Raw genomic sequence first — 17,698 nt, 5'->3', positions numbered from 1 at the left:
GTCTCCAGTACACTGAATGAAATGCATCACGTTTTGGAGCAGTCCACCAGTTTTGACTTGAAACTGGTATTTAGTTTAATTTCTCTAAAATGTTCATTATATAAGGCGGACCTTTTTGTTTCATCTGCTTATATGTTTGGAGAAAATACTAAATTTGAAGTGTCTGTAGCTAATGAAGACTTTAGGTCCATGTGAGAGTGTACAAAACATTTAATTCGAGAGATGGGTTCACTGACAACATGTCATCTATGTGATCTTTCTGGAAATAAAACGATGAAACTTTTACAACAACAGCAGGCCAGTGCGGCGTTCATCCCTGTGGTAATAATGGTAAAAACAGTTCGATGTGCGTCGGTCCTCGAAGTCTCGCGACATCACGTAACGAGGTGACTTTTATCTGCTCGCGTCGTCCAATAAAGTGACGCGGTTTCCGCTGCGCTCTTATTTCACCCTCCTCAGATTGAGAAAGACGCGCAGCTCGAGTTCTGACTATCGTCGACAAGAAGTCGCCATCCGATTAAAATAAATAACATTTGAACTGAAACATTTAGGTTAAAACAACGCTGAAGTTTTCTGTACCTTTTTACTTTCCTTTCATTTGAAAGTTTACAGTGTCACGGACCGGCGTCGACAGAAATCCTAGGACACGACAGAAGCACGAGCGACATACCGGCAAACAAAGAAACCCGCTTGTGCGCGAGATCAGCCCTCAACACTCGTTAGTTATGAGTCATGTGGCCGTCGATAATGTACACGGTCTAGACCAGCAGGTAAGCGGCCGTCGACGATGGGCTTTTTTCCTCTGTTTTCGGTCGTCCCGGTGGGTAGGTGGACTTGTAAAGCGGTGCTGCGTGTTTAAGATGGAGGCGCTACTGTGGCTGAACGGATGATGGCGGAGGGAGCTGCGGCGCGTTTATTTGTTCTGACGCACGCGGCACGTTTTCAGACCAGCGTTTCTTTTAAGGGTCATTAGAAAGCGTTTTTTAAGACCGTTTTGTTCACGCAGATATCTTTGTATGGGAATGATACGCTGGCATCACAACACATTCACATTGAAATGGGAAAGAGAAACTTTGTCGTGCACACATTGTGTCTGTCTTTACATCGTCTTTAAATAATCAAAAGAAATGATGTCAGTTATTGTTCAGATGAATGTCTTAATCGTCCCCCACAGGTCTAAACGTGTCATTTGACAGATTTGTTAGTGATGTGGCACGTGTTTGATGTTGCTGTGACCTAATTTACCCTCTCGCGCATGCCTCGCTTGAGATGTTACCAGGCATTAATGCTGCTGTAATTTTAAGCGATGGGTTTTGGTGACTTTGTTTCAGAAGAAAACTGACGAGTAAGAATATGCTTGTTTAATATCCACACAACGTTTATTTTAGTTTAACTCTAAAATCTTTTTAAGAGAAAATGGTTACTGTAATTTATGGATGAAAATACAACTTGAATACGCCGGTTTAGACGCGAGGTGCTCGTGCTCTCTTTAGCGCCCTCTGGTGGCAGGGCCGCGTTTATTCTCAGTTCAGTTTTTTTTTGTGTTCTTATTCATCGGATTGCTTCTGTTCAATAAGATCTCATTTCTTTCAGCTCGCTGCCCTAGACTTGAATTCCGCTGATGTTCAAGGAGTCACTGGAAGTGAGTTCTCTTAAGTCTGTTTAATGGTGGCTTACTTAAGATGAAAGTCAAAATCGTTTAGGTGTAGAGTTTTTATATTACGATGTTCATTGAGTTTGATTGTAAATGAAATGCAGTATTTGTGTGCATGTTGTCTCTTCTGATTAAATCCGTCTATTAACAGGGCGTTACATTCCACCTCATTTAAGGAACAAAGAAGCTTCCAAAAGTGGTAAGTAAACCTTTGAAAGTTCATTTGTGTAGAAATTGTTTGTGTGTGTTTGTGCTTCTATTATCTGTGCCAGTGTGCTGTGCGCGGGTGATGAGTAGTGATGGGAATTTCGGATCATTTTACTGACTCGGATCTTTGAGTCTCGTTCAGCAAAATTAACGAATCTTTTTTCGAGTCATATCGTTCATTTCGTTCATTATGCAAACGTTGATCACATTACAAACAATACAAAACTATAATGCTATAAGAAACAGAAAAGATTAATTCATTGTTTACCTGGGTCTTTAGTCTATGATTAGCTCACCACACCTCTCTGACAAGTCCTCGAGTTTGACTCCTTCGTTCATCACGTGACAGCGTCGTAAGCTAAACCAATGCAGTCAGAGCCGGAAAGAGAATTGATTAGTTCACCTCTCGAGTCTTCGGGTTTGAATCGTTCGTTCTTCTTGAATTCCAGTACAGGACCCATAGAATGTTGCGCAATGCGCATGCGCGGCTGAACGAATCTCTCCCTACGACGACTCGTTCTTCCCGAGTCACATTAAAGATTCGTTCAAAATGAACGAATCGTTCAAGAACGACCCATCACTAGTGATGAGTTGGGTTTCCTACATGCACATACAACGTTGCGTTATTTGTCTTCAGAGGTGTATAAAGAGCTTGCACAATGAAGCGTAATGTTTTTATTACCTTAGAATGAGCGATTTCTATCTTCTTATACCGTGGGTCCGTAATTCGCTATGTTCTGTCAGCCGTCGTAGTGTTTCGAACGGGAGTGAGGGGTTTAGTGAGCGGTTGGTTGCAATTCGCACTTTTGCCGCTAGATTTCACTGACTGGACCTGTAAGATTTCCACTGTTCAATGATGCAAGTGATCAGTTTGTCCACACATGCAGTTGAAGCTCACGTAGGATTAAATTCTCTATTAGAAACAGATTCCGTCGAGTTCCACCGCCCATGGTCTCTTAGTTTCTTATGTCTCCCTCCCACCCTCCTGACTACTGTTTTTTTTCTCTTTAGCAGGAGCTTATTCCTCTGGTAGACAGTAGGGCTGTGCAATTAATCGTAATTGTCATTTTTGGCCTTCAACAATTACAAAAACAAAATAATCGAGGTAAAGCGATTATTGTGCCGCATTCTATTTTGCAAGAGTCCTCTTTTGTCTTGTTCAGTTTAAAACAAGTTTTTTATTTTCCATGTTGTTTTAGATAATCAGGATCGCAATATTGGTCAAAATAATCGTGATGATGATTTGTCATAATCGAGCAGCCCTAGTAGATGGACCTGTACGTTTTAATTATGACAGCTTTGGTAAAGGGAAGTTTCGAGGGAAATATCTACAGTTATGCATGAAATATCCATGCTATCCATGATCAAGTTCCTCAACGTTCTTGGAATCACGACTAATATTTATGCTATCGCTTGAGTTATTTGTCGCCTTTGCAATCAGTTTACAACGTTCAAAGGGGAAGAGAAACAAATCCAAAAATGACCACCTCCCTCCTCACCTTTTGTGCTTGGAGAATTCTTATTCTTATCATTTTTTTATTTTGAGTTTCATCTAGACCGGTGGCAGAAAATCTTGGGTCTCAAGCGTGAGTCTGTTACTAATCGCTTTCCTTTTGACCCCTTACCCCCACCAGTGCTTTAGAAAGCTCAACTCTAGCTCGAGGAGACTCATTTCTAGCTCATCTAGGTAAAATAACATTATCTTTGTCTTGCTCGAAGATTCTCCTGGAGGATGGGATAATGGCCGCAGTAATGGATTTGTCAATGGATACCATGATGGTCGTGATAATCGCATGAATGGCAGCAACAGTTTTGGTGGACGCGGTTCAATGCGCGGTGACCGTGGAGGACGGGGAGGCTTCAGAGGAAAACCCAGTGGCTCCTGCAACCCTATCCAGCCCATGCAGAACGCAGGCAAGTGTCTCGATCAAGTGAAATGCAGCAACACATCCAGGGTACCTGTAGGTCTTGTTTTTCCGTACTTTACTTTTCTCTTGTCTAATTTAGGATTTGGGTATGACAACAAGGATGCCAGTGGATGGAATGCCCCAAAAGACAATGCCTACAACAGCTTTGGTGGACGCTCTGACAGGGGAAAGTCTTCCTCCTTTAATGACCGAGGGTCTTCTTCCAGGGGACGGTAATGTCATTTTTTGGCAGTCATTATTCTGTGAAATCGTTATATGTGAAGCGCTGGTCTCTAACTTCTGTTGTGTTTTTTGGCAGGTATGAGCGTGGAGGATTTGGTGGCGGTGGCAACAGCCGATGGGTGGAGGACTCTAGGGATGAGGAAGACTGGTCCAAACCGTTGGCCCGTAATGAGCGTCTGGAACAGTAAGTGCTGACCCAGTGCACCCTTAGTTGAACATGTCAGTGTTTGCTTTTCATCTGTTGACGTATCATTTGCTGATGAGTGGCGTTGATGTCCTGCATGGTGAAACTGTAACTTCAAAAATTACTGTTAGGTGTGTAACTGATGCTTCATGTTATAATAGAGAAAATAATACGTTGCTGTCAAGTCTTTTGACTCATAACTGACTAAAGGAGTTTTCCATGCCAAAATCCTGTCACCAATGTGGTGCTGTTCATATGTAGTGATGCACCGATACTAAGCTCATGTACTTGTCGTCATCATCGATCCCAGGGGATTGCACATAGTCAGAAACAAATGTATAATACAATGCAATTTAAGTCTCTTAGGATAAAAGCGTCTGCCAAGTAGAGTTGTTTGTAATTATGAAGCTGTTCTATTTTATTTGTCTCACTGTGTTGTGAAAGGTACAGGCATTGGTATCGGGGAGTACCAGAAAAAATATCGGTACTCGTACTCAGCTTTTAAAAATGGCATCAGTGCATCCTTATTCATATTAGTGACATCTTGAACATGTTCATGGGTTTTAGCTTAAAATGTATAGCTGGAATGTTTGTTCAGGGAACAGAATGTAAATGTTGTTTTATTCATTTTTGCAGTGAGCTCTTTGCTGGGGGCAACACTGGAATTAACTTTGAGAAGTATGATGACATTCCCGTTGAAGCCACAGGCCAAAACTGTCCTCCTCATATTGATAGTGTGAGTCATTTAATCTCCCTCGGAGTTGAGATGCAAATGAATGCTTGAGTGTTCTAAAAAGTTGTTTTTTCTGTAATACAGTTCCATGATGTAGAGATGGGAGAGATCATTATGGGCAATATAAGCCTGACCCGCTACACACGCCCGACTCCTGTCCAGAAACACGCTATTCCAATCATCAAGTCTAAGAGGGACCTGATGGCTTGTGCGCAGACAGGTCCGACCTTCATCTTTTCTGTTTGTGTCGTCACTTTTGGCAGTCAATTTAAAGCAGGAAGTCGTGGTTCTGGCCGTCTGATTGGTCTTTGTTACTCTTACAGGCTCTGGTAAAACTGCAGCGTTTCTGTTGCCAGTGTTGAGTCAGATATTCACTGATGGTCCAGGAGATGCGCTGCAGGCAGTGAAGAACAGTGCCCAGGTATTAAAATGTCATGCGTGTTTGTTGAAATAGATTGCGCAGCTTTCGATCTGTGATATGTCTTAACTGGGTGTGTTTTTGTCCTTTAGGAAAATGGGAAGTATGGTCGTCGTAAGCAGTATCCCATTTCACTGGTTCTAGCCCCAACAAGGGAACTTGCCCTCCAGATCTACGACGAGGCTAGGAAGGTAAGAAACCCCTGGATGTGTGAAAGTGTATCCGTAGAACATCCCAGCTCAAAAACCATAAAAAACCTTTCCAGTCTTTCTAAGTCCTCTGTTTTTCCTAGTTTGCCTATCGCTCTCATGTGCGGCCTTGTGTGGTGTATGGTGGGGCTGATATCGGTCAGCAGATTCGTGATCTGGAGAGAGGCTGCCACCTGCTGGTGGCCACACCCGGTCGTCTGGTGGATATGATGGAGAGGGGCAAAATCGGTCTGGACTACTGCAAGTATGACAAAAATTAAAGACGTCGTTGTCCCAAATAGATTAAATTTGCCATCTGTGGACTGGTTAAAGACCGAGCATGTGAGCGAGAGAATAGCGGGGAGCAGAGTTAATATTTCTCGCGGAGCGGAGAGCGCCTTTCTGAAAACTCTGCTCGCTCAGTCGCTCGCTTAGCACTCTTGGTGATTTACTTTTTTGCTGCTGGATTATTGTCCTATGTACACCGTATGAGCCTAAAGCCTGAATAATAGCACAACGGCAACGACATGCGTGTCAACTACAAACGCCTCGTCCATTTGCAGATGTGTGCGGGCAACAAGAGGTTTGATACAGGCTAATTTCAGTTAAAAACATGATAACATTTATATTTATTTCTCTTAAGACATTGTGTCACTTACCCAATGTAACAGTTGCTTTTCTGAAATAAAACCTAAAGAAACCTCGATGCCATATGCAGCCGAGGCCGAACAAATGTGATCTCCGGAGAACGCATGCAGCCTTCGAAGTCGCAGCTACTTTGTCCAAGTTTCTAAAAGTACATTCTAAAAAGCTGTAAAGGTTTGGAGTTGCAAGACCGCATTTCCCCTTGTTTTGGTCTATTTCTCTTTAGAGTCGGTTTCTTTTATTAACCCCAGTAATAATAAAGGTGTTCATAGTGCATTTCATCTTTTGTGCATTTATTTTGAATGTTGCACTATGGCAGCTATATGTTCACGGAAATAAAGTAACGAAAATCAAATATACTTTATCAGTTATCAGTTTATACAGTTAGTTTAGACACTCTTTAAATAAAAAATGAGACAAAATATTGGCTGTAATGTCACAATGTTGGACTGAAACATAACTGTTCTTTTTCAGCCTACTAAAACTGAGACATCAAGAATTTTATTATAAACTGAACACATTTAGGCTTACTCGACACATTTTATGCCAGAGCGGGATTTGGTTTACCAGTGAGTGCGAGCGGATCGTTTGCTTGGTCCATGAGCGACTGAGCGGAGCGACGCTCGCATGCTCTGGTTAAAGAATGCTTTATAGTTATGCTTGACCTCTGGGTGTCATTTTCGTTAGTTACTTGGTGCTGGATGAAGCGGACAGAATGCTGGATATGGGTTTTGAGCCGCAGATTCGTCGTATTGTTGAGCAGGACACCATGCCTCCTAAAGGGCTGCGTCAGACCATGATGTTTAGTGCCACCTTCCCAAAGGAGATCCAGGTGAGTGCTGTCATGTTTTTGTTTGTTTGTTTTACTAAAAAGGCTGCTGTTCATTCCTCATGAGTTTTGGTGTCTTGGTTCTTAGATCTTGGCACGCGACTTCCTGGAGGAATACATCTTCTTGGCTGTAGGAAGAGTTGGTTCCACCTCTGAAAATATCACCCAGAAGGTGGTGTGGGTTGAAGAAAATGACAAGAGATCCTTCCTGCTCGACCTGTTAAATGCCACAGGTGATTTTATTTGAAACAACATCCTTTTTATCATTCATTTTAGTGATGGTGGGTTGCTCATCTCACACAGTGTTGAGTTTGAGGAAAGCAAGCAAGAATATTTTGAGTTTAAAATTTGTGTTAGTCAGTTTTTCATTTTGTAGGAGTTGTTCTGTCTTTCCTAAAACCACCCAAAGTTCAGTAGAGAAATTCTGCATGCTTAACCACCAGAACGTGTTGCTTTGTTTTTAAACTGTAAAAAATTTAAACTGATCTGTTGAAGCTCATGCTAAGGTTTGGTTTTATTTAGTCATTCCCGATGAGGTTCAGGACAATACAGGAGAGAACATAGAAAAACCTGGTGAGTAGAGACATCTCCACTGGACGTGGACTAAATGCAAGTCTCATCTCTTAACTTTTTTTTGCTTTAACATTGTCTGCCAATTTCCCCCATGTCAAATTAGATTTGTTTTAGGTTTATTTTTCCTTCCCTTTTCTGCTTTTACTCTGTGAAGCATCATGTCCAACAATTCATTCCTGCGGTTGGGGTTGAGTTTGTGCGTGAAGTGGCATGTAACCATTGCCATGTTAAAGTTTACAGTCAAAATACTGCTGTCATTCACATGTACTCAACCATAATCATGTGACCGTGTAAAAATCACTTGGGTTAGGTCCAAATGCTTGTCACTCTTACGTTGCCACTTATTAGCTTGTATTCCTGTGATCTTACTGGCATTGACAGAAGTGTTATGACGTCAGATCTCATTGTCTATCCAACAGGGAAAGAGTCGCTCACGTTAGTGTTTGTTGAGACCAAGAAGGGAGCTGACGCTCTTGAGGACTTCTTATATCGTGAAGGCTACGCCTGTACTAGTATCCATGGTGACCGTTCTCAGAGAGACCGCGAGGAAGCGCTCCAACAGTTTCGTTCGGGTAGATGCCCCATCTTAGTCGCCACTGCAGTATGTAGTTTTCCTTTTCAGTTTTCAGACATAGAGCATGTTCTTTGGTGCCGGGGACTGAAAGCGTTCTGTTCTACAGGTGGCTGCTCGTGGTCTGGACATCTCCAATGTAAAACACGTGATTAATTTTGACCTGCCCAGTGATATTGAGGAATATGTCCACCGCATTGGACGTACCGGACGTGTGGGCAACCTTGGTTAGTGCAGCGACAGTGATTGAGAATTATCAAATGTTTGTCGTTTCACTCCAGATCCTAACCATGCGTTTTGCTTTGATTATCACAGGACTTGCCACATCGTTCTTTAATGATAAGAACAGCAACATCACCAAGGATTTGCTGGACATCTTGGTGGAGGCCAAACAGGAGGTACCATCCTGGCTGGAGAGCCTGGGCTACGAGCATCAGCATAAGAGCAGCAGCCGTGGACGATCCAAGAGGTAATGCGTTGGCTTATCTTCTGAGCCGGACGCTTGTGAGAGTGCAGCCCATTAACACGTTTGAACACGTTTGGTATTTTTCAGGTTCTCTGGTGGGTTTGGTGCCAGGGACTACCGTCAGACCGCCAGCAGCAGCAGCAGTGGAGCCTTTGTAAGTCGCGGTAGCCGTAACACAGGGGGCCATGGCGGAAACCGTGGATTTGGCGGTGGTAAGAGTTGGTTTCGCTCAACGACACCCCCATTGGGGGGAGGAGCCTTGGTGGCTTCTTATTTCTCGTGTTCTCTAAAATACTGTTGCCTTGATATTTCTGCTGTCAGTATCCTCACTTAGCTTGCTGTTTCTCCTCCTCCTCAGGTGGCTTTGGTAATTTCTACAACAGCGATGGCTACGGAGGAAACTATTCCCAGGTGGACTGGTGGGGAAACTAAGATACGCTTTTCCTTCACCTCGTCACACCCCTTCCCCTCATGATTACGGTGGATCACCATGCAAACTCTCACTGAATGGAAACCACGTACCATAGCCAGACTATTTACCCTGTGTAGCTTTGAAGAACTTTGCAGTACATTACCAGCTGTGATTCTCTGACCACATCCGGAGAGGGTGTAATTCCATGAGGATACCAGGACAACTGATGCTGGAACCAGTCTCATGATATGCTCACCTGTAGAAGAGTGGGTTAAAGGAGACCGTTAATTTGCTTTAGATTCTTGGACTCTCTGGAGGTTTTCCACTATGTTGTCTGATTTCTTTTGTACTAAATGAGAATCATTTGTTTGTTAATGTACTGTGCCTTTAAATTTAGACTTTTTTCTTTCTCTGTCTGGCTGACATTTGACCTAATTTGTCCCATCATCATTTCCCCCATTTTGTTTTGGAAGGCAAAAAAGTAGCTTGGATGTAATCAAACCTTGGCAACCTCTGGAACGGTCTGTCACAATCTCATTTTGAACTTAAATTAATAATGGGCTCTCAACGGGGGCCTCACCCTCCTTCATTGGCTTTTACATTCTTGCGTGGGAATTGCAAGGAAATAAAAACGTTGAAAGATGTTGCTCACTCTATCCTGGAGAGATACCTGTTAAAGACACTGTAGTGTTCTGAAAATAAAAGCCAAGCCATTCCACGAAAGGCAATTTTGTTGTGAAGTCGTTGAACTGCACCTGCGTGTCACTCGGCTCGACAATTGTAACGTTGTGGCAGCTAGTTCAGTACCACTCTAGCTGTTTATCATTTTTACTTGAACAATTATGAAGGTAGCAATTGGATCGTTTTTTCTTTTAAGGTTCTTGAACTTGGAGTGAAACCGTAGGCTTGTGACGACTTCAATAGTGAAAGTTCAAATGGCTACTCTCGGACCATGGCGCCAGAGCGGGCTGGCCTTGAAAGTCTAGCCTGTCTCTGAACTAATCCGCATGCTAGTGTTCTTGTTTTTTGGTCAAGGAAATTTTCAAACCAATTTCTGCAGGAGGCTTTTATGTTTGATTCATTTGTTCTTTTCTCTCTTTCAAGCTGCGTTGAATTCTGGAAGACATCTCGGTTTTATTTTTTGAGACACGGCTCCCTCCTGACCCCTGTATCCCCATAGTTTAGGGCAGACTGGGAACGTTAGAAATCTATTTTAGCGGTGAGGAAGCGAGCAGGATGAGACTCTGAGGCTGGGAGGGGTTGCAGTTTTGACTTGTGGTGTTCTGTTGGATTGTAGTGAACGAGGTTCTTCCCCAGTTCCCATCCACCCTTTAATCCTATATTATGGCAGCTGTAGTCTCAGGTTGAGGTACTCTAGAAATGACATCAGCTGACAGTGTGGCCGTCTCTCCTTGAGTTTGGCGAGCGGCATGCGTTAAACTAAAGTGCAATAGATTTAATCTCAAGCGTGTTGTGCCTTTTGCTGAAATTAAAGGCGACCTGATGCATTGACAGTATTGAGGTAACTCTAGAGGAGTGCTGTTACTTAGGTCGAAGCTCTCGTGTGTGTTATGCCCATCGAGTTTTATGAAAGTTGTTTTATTGCACATCTAGGGTTTTATATAAATGTCTTGAGTGCGTGTCATTAAGCTTCCAAATAATGTGTGTAAAGATTGTGAAACGCAGCTTGTTTACAAAAGGGGAAGGGTTCTCCAGGAGTTAACAGGATTGATTTGGGACCAGGGGATTAGCAGTGGGGAATTTAGCTATTTGCACACAGATTACTAGATTCTACTTTTGCTGCTAGTTTGTGTAATTTATTAAGCATTTTTGAGAGATATTTATTTTTGTAAGCCTAAAAGTGATAGCAACTTGACCAAAAGACAGTACAAAAACACTGGCACTTGAATGTTGAATGTCACCCGTATGCGTGAAGTTTATATTTTTCGGGGTAGTGTGAGCTTTTAATGTCTAAAGGTCATTTTGAATGCAGAAATCCTCATCTGTAATCTGTCTCTCTGACGATTAGTTTCGGTTCGATCAATCGCAATGCTTAATTGGCAGCCAAAATTAGAAAGTAAAACAACCATGCCAAGGTTTGAAAAAAATGTTGCAGATATTTTTCTAATTGTGTGTCTGTGCAAAGTGTTCAGATTCTCCAGTTTTTTCCTCCAAATTTCTTTAGTTGTGTCTTTACCCCAACCCCCGTGGATTTCTGGCACACGGCGATTTTAAGTAACACAAATGTGGTTATTCTCTGTTGTTGCATTTGCGTATATTGGGCTATGGCGGTCGTGTTCTCTGACAGGTTTGGCTATAAATTCAGTCTTAATTACACAAGTTGTGAATTGTTAAACATGAAATGGGTGGCTTTTAATTCTCCAAATCATGTAAAAGAACATCACCGGAGCCCTTAGACTTCGAGTATTTGCTTTGTAATAGGTTAGAGGCTGTGCACTGCACGAAAAATGAGATGTTTATTGTATGATTTTACCAAATTAAAGTTGGAAATTGCAAATACAGCAGTTGTTCAGTGTGTTTGCAGGATGTCTTTAGCATATGGGTCTCTTCATAATGCTTTGTCTTTTGTCATCGTTTTACACAGAATGAATACTGATAATAAAAACCTGCTATATCTTACTTTTCTATACTGTGGTTTGTGCTTACAATTCTACAAAACCATGCTTTGAGCATGAAAGTTTAACATCGTGGAGATGTAGGACACTTTAAATGGGAAGACTGAAGACTAAGGTAGATGTTTTGGACCAGGGGTCTCCACCCCAGGAGCAGGGTTACTACCATTCTGAAGATTTCAGCTCCAACCCTAATCAAACACAGCAGAAGCAACTAATCAACGTGTTCAGGGTAACTTGATTATTACAGTCAGGTATGCTGGAGCCTGGGTAGAGATGGAGTGTATAATATATCCGTGTGGTCGTTTTGTCGCGAGATGTACGCCATGTTTTTTATTTGTAAAGGCCATTTTAAAATGGTTTTAAATATCCTAATTTAACCTAAGCCTAGTCCTGGTTTTAAGATAATACCTGCATGGGAAAGTGCCCCTTAAGGTTTCGGTGTTGATTTTTAAATGTCTTGCCCATCACGTGTGGTGCTCTTTAGTGTTACATTAGTTGTGTAATACATGAACTACATCTGTCTCTCATTGTTTAGACCAGGGGTTCCCAAAATTTTCATCCTGCGACCCCCAAAATAACAGTGCCAGGGACTCGAGACCCCCACTTTCCTCGGAGGTGGGTAGGTAAAGTATACAAACATTGCGCGCAACTGCGCACGTATTAGGTTTTTACTCATTACTTGTTGTACATAAACCATTAACTATTAGCCTACTACAGATGGTCAAATTTCATCAAACTGATTCGAGTGATGATGGATGTCCTCTTTATGCAAACGCCAGTCTCTTTTTGTACGTGAGGTCGACGGCCTTTCTGACTGACTTCTCCGCCCTCCTCCGTATTTGGTCGATATTAAGCAATGTTTCACTTCAATGTGCATTTTCGTGTGCAGCGTGGTGAAAGTTATATTATAGGACAGTTCTTTCTGATTCCCGAATCTATCTGAGCCATGCGATATTGCACAACAGTATCACCACGGGAACCACTTTACCGTTTGTATCACTCCGCCATTAAACTAGTCAGATTTATGAGCTGACTGTAAAACACGCACGCTTGTCAACGTCTCTAGAGCAACTGACAGCGCTCAGAAATGCTGTAAAAAGTTACAGCGAGGGTCTCGAGACGCGCATTTTTACGACCATTGTGTGGTTTTTAGCGGCATCTAGCGGTGAGATTGCGAATTATGCACCTCTGAACACAGATATATGTATATTATATTGCATTTCTGTCAATAGATCCTCCAAAAAATTGCACACTGGACCTTTAAAAACAACGGGAAACGTACCACAGTGCAATGGGATTAACGCACTCTCGATGAGTTGCCTTCTACAGTCTCTCTTTTTCATTCACACGCAAGTTCCGTCTTGTTATATCTCACAAATAACTTCACCACTGCCCTAATGACGGGTTGGAATTAGTAACGGAGGTTTGTTTAACTGTTATGCTGGGCTGTAATTAGTGGTGTAAGAAAGTAGATCCCCATTTCTTTTAAAACCGGAGGGTTTTAACGACCAAAACTGTGTATTTGCATACAAGACATTATTGTGCAGTGTGCCCTTTAAGAGCTGGTCACGCCCCCCTGTACCTCTCACTGTGTAACGAGAGCCCCGCTAGATGACAAATGCTCTATTTATCCTGTTGGTATAATTTGATTTTTTTTTATTTTGTGAAGCTAAAGAGTAAATCCCTCATGTACGAGAGGAGTGCGTGCCAATAAACGTGTGGGGTGCAGACCCAAGCCAACATAACGATGTAACAGATTTTTCAAAATAACTTTTTATTCCCAATCTTTATACTTTGAATAGACACACGTCAAATCATTGATCATGAGTGATTTTTATTTACCAAGTAAACAAACAGATACTGTCATTTCAAAGCCTTGTAACTGTATACACTGAGACTTGAAACAATAAACACCTCTAACATTCTACAACAAATATAAAGTGGAATTAAAGCCATAAGAGTACCACAGTAACTTCAAGAACAAACAAAACTTGACAAACAGCTTTACGGCTGTTTGTGTTTTGACAGATAATAGATGTTTATTCAAATACATCCCAGTGTTGTAGACTGACTCTGAAGCTTCAGTGTTGAATGTAAGACATGTGTACAATTAGACCCGTCCAGGCAAAATCTCTCTTTCACATTCACGTTCTGCATCAAACCCACTGAAAACACTCAAGCGAGTGAAGCAGTCTTCTGTGAACTGGCATGAGCGTGTAGAGTAACTCCAGGAACCACAGGACATCACCACAAACTCAAGAAGCAAGACCCAGGAAGAATCCACCAACAAATCCACTGGAAATAACAAGGTTTTTCTTCACAAATTCAGTAGCCTGAAAAATAGATGTGGAGTTTTTAATCAAAAGACTGCTACAGAGACAAAGAGTGAAGTTAACTGTTATCATTTTACTATACTTTACCATTTGGTGTTGAACTAGATTAACAAAATAAAATGTACATTTTCTTTACGTTCAATCTGATCAAAATACTAGACTGAAAGGGCAAAAGTGCTTATAATATGAAAGAAGTCAGATGCACAAATGTGATGCTAACTGATTGTTGATGATTACTCATTTCACATGTGCTTTACTCAGAAAGGTGGTAATAATGATTAATAATAGGAGAGTTGTCTTTACCTCCTCAATAAATGTGTTTATCTCAGGAGCTGCTTTATTGGCTTTTTTCTTCAGATGCCTCTTTGCTTTATTAACGTCCTTCTCAACTTTCTTCCAGTTAACTTGGACGTAGCCGCTGTGATTGGCTATCTGCAGGACAAAAACATCTTCAACCGATTAGAACGTTTCGTCATAAATACAAGCCTTATAAATACAAGATATTGTGATGTAGTTCTTGCCTGCAGCAACAGAAATCCTCCTCCTACAGCTGTAGCTGTGACTTTCCCCAGCCGCTGAAACAGATATCCTGCACACCTACCCGTGAGTAGAGAGAACAAGAAATAGATATATATTCATACACAACCAGCCAAACAAGAGGAATGAGCACAGCATCATCTGTTGGAGTAAACTCAGTCATTTGAGATCTTTTACAAAGCTTATAAAATACATAGTGCTGCTGTATAGAGAATGTGTGAAGCTACGTGTTGAATGTTGCGCCATCTTGGGAGGATGGCTTCTAGTGCATTCAATGCAGTGTTTTGTTTTTCTTGTTTGATTAGGAAATGTAACTATGGTTGGTCGGTCTTACGCAGAGTCGTTCAGGAAAAGCCCCTGGTTCTTCACATTTGATTTCTCCACATATCAAACAAAACAAGTAACGGTACATATCAAACAATAATAGCAGTGGAGTATGATCCTCCCAAGATGGCGGCGCCACTGCAACATAGGGAGTAGTGGTGTAACGGTTCTCGGTAAAAAAATTGAACCGCACGGTTCTCCACCAACGGTTCGGCGCGTTGGACCGCGGCTCATCTTAAATATGACGACGCATTTATAATGTGGTTCGTTAAAAATTATAATGCGTAAAACAGACAAAGTTCAGCTAATGTATGTTTGTCGATGGATACACATTTAATACCTACAACAAATCAAATAACGTAGACAAATTTCAATAGGATTGACGTATGCTGTACAGTCATTTCTGCTTTCATCACCCGGGTGTTGTGAGCGCGCGAGTGCAGGTGAGACCTGAGCAGCACATGTTTAAACGACACTCGTTCAAGCCTCGACCATTTAAACATTTAAGTGCAAGATGATGCATAAGAAAACTTGAGAAGATCTGAAGTGCGCATAAGGAAAGTCTCAGACATGGCGCAAATATTGAGTTGTCTTTGAAGCGCTTAAACGGACAGATTCACACACGAAGTAGGTCAACATGCCCCTCTTGTCCAGTATCTTAACAAATATAGTAGGTTATGTCTTAAGTGAACGGACGAAACAGACGAAAAACAGTATCGGTGTACAGGATGGGTTTCATTCCTCTTAAAGCGACAGCAGCATATTCCTGCGGTCTGTTCAAAGTCGAGGAAATCACTCACTGCTTGTGACTCAACAGTTTATGATTCATCTTTATTTCATTTCTACATATGCAATGTTATGTTTTCTTTTATTACTTTAATCCATTTCTACCTTAAAAGGTATATATACAGTATCTTATTTTATTTTCTGCTTTGCTCTGTTGGTTTATTGGTGCTGTTACTTGTAGCTTGATTATTTGTTCTTATTTTTATTTGTCAGTAGTCCCTTTTCCCTGAACATAGCACAAACCGAACCGAAACCGTGACCATAAACCAAACCGTGAGTAATTTGAACCGTTTCACCCCTAATAGGCAGTGACGTCAGCTTCACATTCTCTAAAAGCTGCACTGCTGACAGCTTCGTGGCATGAACAAAATATGTTGGGATGTATCTGTGGCAGTTTTCAGTTCATATGCAGGATTATTAGATGTACTGTAAACAAATACATACCAACCCGTGACGCCACCCATCATAATCTGAGTGGCAACAGAATACTTCTCAGCAATGGGGCCAGAATTGTTTCCAAACACTGTGCTCCACCACTGTTGACTGCGTGCATACGTCGTCAGATCTAAGATCTCGTATGTGTCGTCTTCTTCACCCTGAGCTGTGTGGTGAAACATGTCAACAAGTCACACAATAAAGCAAATGTGAAACCGAAACACTGCAGTAATATATATATGTGATATATTGATTCATTGACGTATGCATCTGCTGGGATTTACCACAGTAAACAACTACAGTATATAATGCTGTTTCACAAAATTGTTACAGTATTTCACTTGTTGCGTCTTTGTTTTTAAAACTGCACGAGTAGAACAACTGATATCTGAGTTATATTTCATCCCCAAATCCCCATTAATATAATATTTGCCAATTATTTGCCAATGTTGGGTGGGTCTTTAATACATAATATAATGGCGATACAATTTAGCAGCCTCCATTCTCAGCCATCTACTTGCGTCAATAAGAAGCTGCTGGATTCAGCCTCGTTGTCATATCAAAATATCCTTGTCATTACCGTAACCTGAGAAAATCCGTGCACTTTAAACCCGGTGTAATGTTTTAACGAGACCGTGACAAGAGCGCTTTTCCACCATCGCGCCGAACCGTTCCACGCACAGTCTGAAACGGTTACAGTTATGCTTCCACGTGAGCCTGGTTCGACACGACACAATTACAAACTGTTCTCAGCTCGGAATTTTCAGCACTAATGAATGCGCGCAGAGGCGTTATAGCTCAGTCTCTTGTGTTACTGCATGTGACAGAAGCTCGATTACCTTTTCCGTGTTGTTGTTTTTCCGCCATTTTGGTTACATGTGTGACGTCATGTGACGTTGACAGCTGAAAGAACACGCGCCGCCTATACAGCCACGTCAATGTTTAAAACATTAAATTCATATTCATAACGCATTTCCACCTGCTGACGAGTTTGTAGTCTATATTTCGATTTATTTCTCATGTTTGCAGTCTAAACCTTTAATGAGTAATGTCATCTCAAAAACACTATATGCTGAATTCAGGTGGATTGGAATCTAACAGTTAGGGTTACCTGCATTCACTCTATAGTTTAGACGACATTTACTGTTGGCTCTCTAGACAAAACTCTTTGGATAAAAGCGTCTGCTTAATGAATACATGTAAATGTAATGCAACATATATTTATTATACAGTTTGACAAGCTCGTGACGTGTGTTTATCCAAAACTTGTACGATGACTTTATTTGATATACGATTGGAAATTTTCGGAAAGTTTGGGACGACAGTACCTAAAGAAGTACCCAAAGGATTGGACAACCAGAACTAAACCAACTGTCACAAAAAAATTACCATTTTTTAAAAAACCACACCTCTTCTATTTGCATTTCATAACAACGTAAATGAGTAACTTGAGATCCGGTGTTTTAGGAAAACCCTTCACAGCTATTTCTTTGCGTGTGCAGTTTAATAAAGACGAGAAGCTTTTGGTGGCACCGTGGCAGATTCAAACGAACATTTTTAGGAAATAAAATTACCTAAAGGATTGGACCACAACATTTAGGACAAGGACAGTGACGT

General features: G+C 41.5%; 2 protein-coding genes across 2 annotated transcripts; one reads left to right on the top strand and one right to left on the bottom strand.

The window, feature by feature from the left end:
• Positions 1-113: 113 nt before the first annotated feature.
• On the top strand, positions 114-11,670 carry ddx3xb (DEAD-box helicase 3 X-linked b). Its single transcript, XM_057337313.1, has 19 exons — positions 114-770; positions 1,594-1,642; positions 1,806-1,853; positions 3,581-3,775; positions 3,869-4,001; positions 4,088-4,195; positions 4,832-4,931; positions 5,013-5,148; positions 5,252-5,349; positions 5,439-5,537; positions 5,639-5,799; positions 6,867-7,011; positions 7,097-7,241; positions 7,531-7,581; positions 8,001-8,182; positions 8,262-8,379; positions 8,468-8,621; positions 8,706-8,830; positions 8,977-11,670. The coding sequence occupies exons 1-19, from the start codon at positions 726-728 to the stop codon at positions 9,048-9,050; spliced, it is 2,166 nt and encodes a 721-aa protein (XP_057193296.1). The 5' UTR covers positions 114-725; the 3' UTR covers positions 9,051-11,670.
• Positions 11,671-13,436: 1,766 nt separating this feature from the next.
• On the bottom strand, positions 13,437-17,589 carry LOC130556252 (FUN14 domain-containing protein 1-like). Its single transcript, XM_057337040.1, has 5 exons — positions 16,921-17,589; positions 16,091-16,247; positions 14,521-14,596; positions 14,303-14,431; positions 13,437-13,999 (listed from the first exon to the last, which is right to left on the bottom strand). The coding sequence occupies exons 1-5, from the start codon at positions 16,946-16,948 to the stop codon at positions 13,922-13,924; spliced, it is 468 nt and encodes a 155-aa protein (XP_057193023.1). The 5' UTR covers positions 16,949-17,589; the 3' UTR covers positions 13,437-13,921.
• Between the last annotated feature and the right edge of the window lie 109 nt (positions 17,590-17,698).

This window comes from Triplophysa rosa, linkage group LG7 (genome assembly GCF_024868665.1).
Source record: "Triplophysa rosa linkage group LG7, Trosa_1v2, whole genome shotgun sequence".
NCBI lineage: Eukaryota > Metazoa > Chordata > Actinopteri > Cypriniformes > Nemacheilidae > Triplophysa > Triplophysa rosa.
Note: the sequence above shows the minus strand (reverse complement) of the source record. Positions and strands in the feature narration are given on the sequence as shown.